This window comes from Phragmites australis, chromosome 6 (genome assembly GCF_958298935.1).
Source record: "Phragmites australis chromosome 6, lpPhrAust1.1, whole genome shotgun sequence".
Classification (NCBI taxonomy): Eukaryota; Viridiplantae; Streptophyta; class Magnoliopsida; order Poales; family Poaceae; genus Phragmites; species Phragmites australis.
Genome location: NC_084926.1, coordinates 4,757,153 through 4,764,784, shown reverse-complemented (window position 1 = coordinate 4,764,784; position 7,632 = coordinate 4,757,153). Strand labels below are relative to the sequence as shown.

The 7,632-nt window shown below is 48.6% G+C and overlaps 1 protein-coding gene across 1 annotated transcript; it reads right to left on the bottom strand.

Annotated features, from left to right (window-relative positions):
- Positions 1–359: 359 nt before the first annotated feature.
- Positions 360–1,546, bottom strand: LOC133920371 (transcription factor ILI5-like). The gene is made up of 2 exons (XM_062364990.1): positions 1,179–1,546; positions 360–1,027 (listed from the first exon to the last, which is right to left on the bottom strand). The coding sequence occupies exons 1-2, from the start codon at positions 1,287–1,289 to the stop codon at positions 872–874; spliced, it is 267 nt and encodes an 88-aa protein (XP_062220974.1). The 5' UTR covers positions 1,290–1,546; the 3' UTR covers positions 360–871.
- Positions 1,547–7,632: the final 6,086 nt, after the last annotated feature.

Genomic DNA, 7,632 nt, shown 5'->3' with positions numbered 1-7,632 from the left:
ATCAGTTTTTTCTATAAATTTTTTTATAGATATTTATAACTTTTATGTCAATAGATTCATCATGAAATAGTATTATATACTTTAAGTTTTATAAATTTGTCGTAAAAAAATATAAGATTAAAATTACTATAGTAAAAAATTAGTGAAAACAGAGGTAACGTAGTACTTACTTTTTTTTCTCCAAGTAAACGCGGCATTTCACGTGCCTGCGTAGACAAAACCGATCGAGCGCGCGCGAGGAAGCAACCGTGAAAGGGGAGGCAGGCATCATGCGACTACATGTACAACACTTGCATATCTTAACCATGAGCGAAAGATAAACTATTTCTCGGTAGTACGTACGTAGCAAGTAATTAGAGTTGGTAAAAGCTGGAGCAGTACACCATGTGATGATGATTAATTTCCTCTTAGGTAGCAGTGGTCGGTCGGTTGTCTGTAGAGAGCAACTCGATCCGAGCCACCAACGCCTAAATTTACAGGGATCGGAGAAACAAGCAGGGAACATCAAAGGAAGATCTAGAGGACAGTGATCGACCACTTGAAGGAGACGAGAAGTACGAGCTAATGTGAGGATCGGACAGGCTTGCTTGGGCCCTAGCGCTAATGCCCTACCCAGTGAAGCTTAGCAGAGATCATACGCGTGCGTATAGCTAGTACAATTCATATGGAGCTAGCTCGATGATCTCAGATCTAGGGAGAGGTGAAAGAAAAAGAAAGATACACATATATGTTGGTAGATATATATACCCTAGCTAATGGAGCTCCCCTACGTGGCCGGCCGGAGAATGGCGTGGCGGCCGATCGTCGTCGACGTTGACGACACACGTACGGCGAGCCCGCCGGCGGGGGCAGTACGTGCGTTTGTAGGTGATCAGGAACGGAGGATGCTGCGGATGATCTCCGCGCTGGGGCTGCTGTGATCCATGGTGGACAAGAGGTCCGACAGCCGGTCGCTGAGGTCGTCTACCTCCCGGTGTAGGCTCTTGATGTAGCTGCACGTCTCCTTCAGCAGCTTCGTCGTCGACGCCTGCATTCAAGCCGCATTATTAGTCGACGTTTTATACGAAACACGCGCACAACAACCTGCTTAATTACTGCATGGAGTACACACCATACGGCGTGCTCGTACACGTAACGGTGCGCGCGCGCGAATGCGTGGTTGCCCGCTAGCTACGTACCTGGCCGGAGCCACGGCGGCGAGAGCTGGGGAGCAGGGCCTGGAGTTTGGAGATGAGCTCGTTGATCTCCTCGTCGGAGATGTTGCCACGCGACGACCTTCGGCTGGACATCCTCGTCGTCGTACTTCGCCGCCGGCCGGGATGATCACTTCTCGCAGGAGGCTAGCTAGCTCTAGGCTCTAGCTAAGCTGGGTGTGACTTTGAAAAGTGTACGAGCTCACCGGCAACTGGCCAGTGAGGTCGAAGGGAGAAAGGTCGCTTAACCGCTCGAGGTCGCACTGCAATAGCTAGCTGGAGGAGTGTGTTGTGAGGGAGACAGAAAGGGAGAGGGGTGCCTTTATAACGAGATGGGCTGGGGACGGATCGAGATTGGGGATGGGGGAATTTATTTGTGGCAAGGAATCAAGGAAATGTAAGTCGACTCGATCGACTGCAAAGGGAGAGCGTTAGATCGGGGCCCGCGTGTCGCCCTCTGTCTAATCACCGCCGAGTGGACTCTATGCGTGGCCCACCGGTAGGCAGCTCGTGGGCCCTGCCTGCTAGTTATAATAAAGCTACGACCACTTGCCACGTGCCCGACTTGAGTCTGCGGTGCTGCGTCTACAGGGAAAGAACTCTCGCTCGATCGAGCGACACGCAGCCAGGTTGACCGATCCTCCAAGGTCGAATTAGCAAATTCACCAGTCGTAAATCACTTGTTCGCTTGTGTGCTTATGCTTTGATTTGATGTTACCAAGTCTTCGCACGCTCGACGATCAAAAGCATGCTAGGTTGCATGTGGGACGATCTCTAAGGTCTACGTCTCTGAATCCTTCCCCAGCTGCAAAAGGATACGGAACTCGTAGTATCAGTGTACATCGCGCATACGGGTAGGTAGTGACTCTAGTTAGTATAATCGAGGTCTTTAATTAGACCCAGTATACTTTAATAGGTAAAGAAACAAGTCGAGCACCAAACTCAAAAGATGCCTATCCCCGGTGCCCTGAATCAGTGAACCAGATCCTCTTACTTCAGTGAAGTCAGCTGACATTAGATCGATCAGAGTAAACGGATAAGATGTAGCGCTACAGTATTACTATAGTATTTTCATGTACAATAAATTAAACTATAGTATCATGTGTTACGGTATTGAAACTAGAGGTATCATAGCTCCTCCCACAATTTACTGTCCTTCTCTCACTTCAGAGAATTTGAATCCCCAGAATCAGAAGCATACGTGCACAATCCTCCATCCCTCTGTCTGATGTCTCCAGATTGCAGGGTCGCCGTACGATAGTATTCTAGTGTCCAAGCATGCATCAAGGTCAATCATACGTATAAAGACAACTACACAACTAACTCTGGAAGATGGATTGGAGTGTATCTAATAATATATTTAACTATTAGTTATAAAATTTTTTCATCTCATCTATAGATTATATAATAGATAACTTTTTCAATGACTAGCTATACCATTTCCCCTTGATTTAATATAGGTTCACATTCAATAGGATATTAAAAGTTTACATATGTCTTAAAATAGATATAGACTGACTACATATGACAAAAATATGATGTCGGCATTCTTACAATTCGTTGACATAGATTGTTGTCATAGGCCACGATAATTAAGGCGCGTGCTGTAGCACGAAAGCTTAATAAGTTTGTCCACGCTCGCGCTGTACGCCAAGTCGCCAATCAATGTCCGGGTTGCGCTTGGCCACGTCTACCGAACGCACGCAAATCTCGGGGGGGAGGGGTGTGGGGGGGGGGGCGACGTGGGAGCCCTGCGCCGACGCCATGTCGGATGGCAGGTCCGACGTACCGGACAGCGCGCGCCAACCTGACGTGCCTCCCCTTCAGCTCCAAGGCGGGCGTTTCCGGTCCCGTACGTACTCCGCCATGTGACATCCGGGCCTGGCGGCTGGAGCCCCCCGTCTCCGGCGTGCCGCGCGAGGGACGGTCCCCTGAATAAAAATGGCCGTCACGTCACGGGGTCGTTGCGCGCGCGCGCTGGATCCGGCTTGACACGTTGGGCCCCGGCGCGGCCATTTCCTTCCCTGGTTCCGTCCGTCGCGAGCGAACATGTGTGCGCGGCGCGGGCGTTGAGGGTTGCCGCAGGTCGGGTTGAGACGTGCGCGTGTGAACCAGACACGGCCACGGCTTGCGCGCTGGCCGGTCGCACCGGAGACGGGCGCGCGCGGTGTGTGTTGGTGTTAGCAGTTAAGAATACATGGGTTTACCTTATTATATTTTGTATAATTCCAAATAAATTTTAAATTTCAATTATACGGGAGAGGTATGTTTTTCTAGTATTTTCTTGCTAGTGGATACGATTAGAAATCAATTTAAAAATATTTCTCTCCTTTACTCACTTATCGGGGCGGAGGTGGAGGACGCGAACGCACAACACCTACGTGAATTGTTCGTCAAAAACGGATCCAGTTACTTGCACAGGTTCTTAAACATATAAAAATCGTGTCGGTCAAAACTCCAATCGTAGCGACGTAACCTACTCTAATCATGATATATCTCAACCGCACGACTCTCCCTCTACATATATCTGTCAACTTTCGTATAAAGGTAAAATACGGGTTACATATTTACAATTAGAGTTTTACTAATTTCTCTCAGTTACATCGTCACACGTAGACTACTCCATCCTGCTGTGCCGGTATGCGCTAACAAACTGGAGAGCAGATCTTCGGAACCCGTTGCTCTTGAGATCTTGTACCAGAAGAGAACAAATAAGTTATTTGGGAAGTGCTCGTCGCAATTACTCACGATCTATTTTCCCTATATCATCGTGTGCTATTTCATCTACATTGCTACCGTCGTTATCGTCTGCTACACCGAGATAAACTTCAACTACTTCATCTTCATCATCACCTACTACATCGACATCACGGGGGTTTCTCTATCTCACGTCATCATCGAGTATGTATACTGCCATCATACCCGAGTGTTTAAATCAAGTAAACTAGTTGATATACTATTCGAGTGTTTTAGTCAATACATTTCTCAGTGAACTAATCGAGGATGATTATGTTAGTCGAATTCTAATCGATTTTACTCAAATCTAATATGTGCTCAGCAGAGCTAGTCCATAATTGATTATGTCCATCTATTCGTATTCATATTATCAAAAATTCAATTAAATTAAATTTAAAAGTACTATTATTTCGAACATTAGCCTCGCTAGCGTGCCTAATGGAAAGGGCTGGGAGGGACAGCTGCCACTTGTGGCGGGCGGGAGGCCCATGTGAGGGGCGTGCCGCGCGCGGGGCTGGGGTCGGCAGCTGATGGCGATCGAGGTCGGGCGCCCACCGGTCGATCCCACGAGGCCATGGCGTGCGATTACATTACACGGCACGGGCGTCTGTCGCCCCGCGCCGGCTGGATGTTACGCGCGCCTCACGGCCCCAGGCACCCCACATATGCGCGCGCGGCGCCTTCTTTCATCGGCTTCACCCCCGGCCCTGCATGTTTGTTACCGGTACGATCCCTCTCCCTTTCTAGGCTCTAAATGTACAATAGTGCTCTCGCCTTGTGAAATGACCAGACCAGCAGATCGAACGAAAAACGAACGATCAGTTGGGGAGGAGTAACTGCCGGATAAATGCACGGTGCAACGTGTCGGTCACTCCATGTATCCATGCATGGTGCGTGCTAGTGAGTTAGGGCCAGGTCCTATTTTTAACAAAGGCACGACCGGACCACGGTAGCTGCTCGGCTGTCTATGCTATCTCCGGAGTAGTCGCTGATTTTTTTTCCCGTTCTTTTCTTGATATGGTAGCTTGTAGTCTCTCACACATAATGCGCGCGCGCGTAGAGGATGCAGGCCGGTACGACTGCTTTCTAGCTCCTATCCATCTGCCGTTGCCAAAACCGGCCGTCTTTTTTGGTACGCACCCGGCCGTGGTGCAACTGTAGGTGCAAGTTATACTTTATCAGTCGACCCCTTGCATATCCATTCTCCATTCGTCCGTAGACCTAGCTACGAGCTACGCATGCATGGGTGATGGACTAACCATGCCCGTGTGGCGTGCGAAGCATCCCTCTTCTCAGATTGGTAAGCTCTAGCTGGGCCTAGCTAAAGGCTCCGGCAGTACGGCAAAGGTAGGAAACTGTTGCGTGTGCCCTTCTGCAAAGTCTTGTTCGATCCACTGTCCTCTCCCAAAAGCCTCTGAAAAGGTTCTGGCTGCAGGAACATCTGTCATTTTACAACTACTACTAGTACTAGCTACTACCTCTGTAGCTAGCTAGGGTTCGCAGCAGCTACATGTCGTACTGCGCGCAGGATTGTACGGAGTAAGTAACTTTGTGAGATCGTACGTGCTGCTCTCCTACATTTGTGGACCTACTTGACAGTAAAGCTGCAGGTACATGTCCGTCCTGCACGTACTAGGAAAGGAGGGGTGGTAGCCGATCCGGTGGATGGGGCTGACCGGGAGGAGAGAGAGGGGAGCGGAGGCGCGCGGACCAAGTTGCACGTTGCCGTCGCGGTGTCTCGGGTGGGAATGGTTGGTCCCTCCCACGGATATGTATAATACGAAAGAAGTAAGTTAGTTGTTTGTATGTACAGTTTTATTTTATCTTAAACTATTTTTAGTAGTTATTTTAAATTTTTATCTTAAAAATACTATTACAGTATTATTTATCACTATTACAATATCCCTTATTTTTCATCTTCAGTATCTACCTATTTACTAGCTTCTACTACTCTTTTTCTATCTCCGATACAGCTGTCAGCCTCTGTAAACAGTGCTGCTACAATATTGTTGCAATATTTTTCTCCCTCCGGACCCACTGTTAGACACTATAAACAGTACTGCTACCTCGTTGCATACTGCTACAGTACCCCCAAAATACAGCTCCGTATTCTCTCTGTGCGGCACTGTAGCGCCGGATCGGTCTCACTTGTTAGTTATAAAATCATCTTTATAAGAGCAATCAATTACGGTCTAATTCTTGCATTCATTCAGATAGATATAACTAATTAATATTTTTATTTTTAATAAATATAACTCTACTCAATCTATTTTTTCTCATCTACATATACGATAATAAGATAAAAACTTATATGCACAACTAATCATATACTAATACATGGCCGGGTCAGACCTGATTGCCCACATCCACCGGCAGCTGCCGCGTACGTACCTACATGCGTGCTAGCTTGCCTGAAACGCTTGTACGAGTACGAGCGCATTGACTTTAGTTTCTTTTCTTCCGTGGTACGAGTCCGGTAGTTGTGTGTTTTCGTCAGACGGCGGTGCATGCGGGCGGGGTATCTGTGTCACGCGCCCTTGCGCGTCTTGTATCGTTGCGTTTGCATGCACCCCACGCGCGGCGTGAGTTAAAATATCTCCCCGAAGGCGGCCGGTAACAACTATAAAAATATTGATCTGAGCCGGCCTCGCGAGGGCACTGTTGTTTTGCTGTTCTTAATTGTCATGGAATCATGTGAGGTCACCTGTGAGCTGTGATTGAGTCTAAAGTTTATTCGACAATGTATGACTATATATATGAGATCCAGGTAAATGACTTCCTGGAGCAGTCGTCTTGGCATAGTATAGAGAAAGGTATTTTATTAGGATCTTATTTGTTTTAACTTTAGATCATAAATTCTAGCTTTTATAATTCGAAGGTAAAATAAACAAGCACTTATATAAGACAACTTATATGATTGTACTGTAACAATTTTATTATTCAGATTGTTACAATCTAATAATCCTTCTCCTATCAGCTTGTTTTAGATTGTGAAATAAAAAAATTTAAATTAACCATCGCACTTTCGTTGAATTCACCCATCACTACTATTGCCCCACCCTCTATGCCACCCCCTCCCCCACCGCACTTGACGCCTCCCCCTGACCTGGATGGCTCGTTCCATAGACGTGCCCTTGCTGCGACGCCCGATCGGCACAGGCATCGGCGTGCTCCACCAGCGCGCACCTCATCCTGCGCCCCTGATGTCGTCGCTGCTCGGCTCGCACTGCCACAGGCACGCTCCGCTATGTTGCCCGCTATCCCTGTTGTCGTCGCCGTCGCACCCTTTATGCTCCTGCACAGGCACCCACATGCACTGCTCCAGCCTCCCCTAGCATTTCCTCCCTCACACGCGTGCATGTGAAGAGGCCATCGCCAAAAGGGCTCTTCATGCTGTCCTACATGCACCGCCGCTCGACAGTGCGCCACCCCCAGCCAGTCTTCTCCCTTTCCCTCTAATCGTCTCCCTCTCTAGCACGCCCCTCTCTGTCAGGACCTCCGCTTGCTCCAGTCGGTCTATGCTGCCATCCCACCACCGACAAGCTCCACTGGATCTTAGCCACCCCTCTCTCCCCCCTCCCTCTGGCTTCCCTCCAGCGTCTCCCCCTTCCTCCCCTCCAACCTCCTTTTCTAGCGCGTGCCACACCACCGCTGAGCCGACTTGGCCAACCTCTTCCCTTTCTTCCTCAGCCTCCTCTCTTTC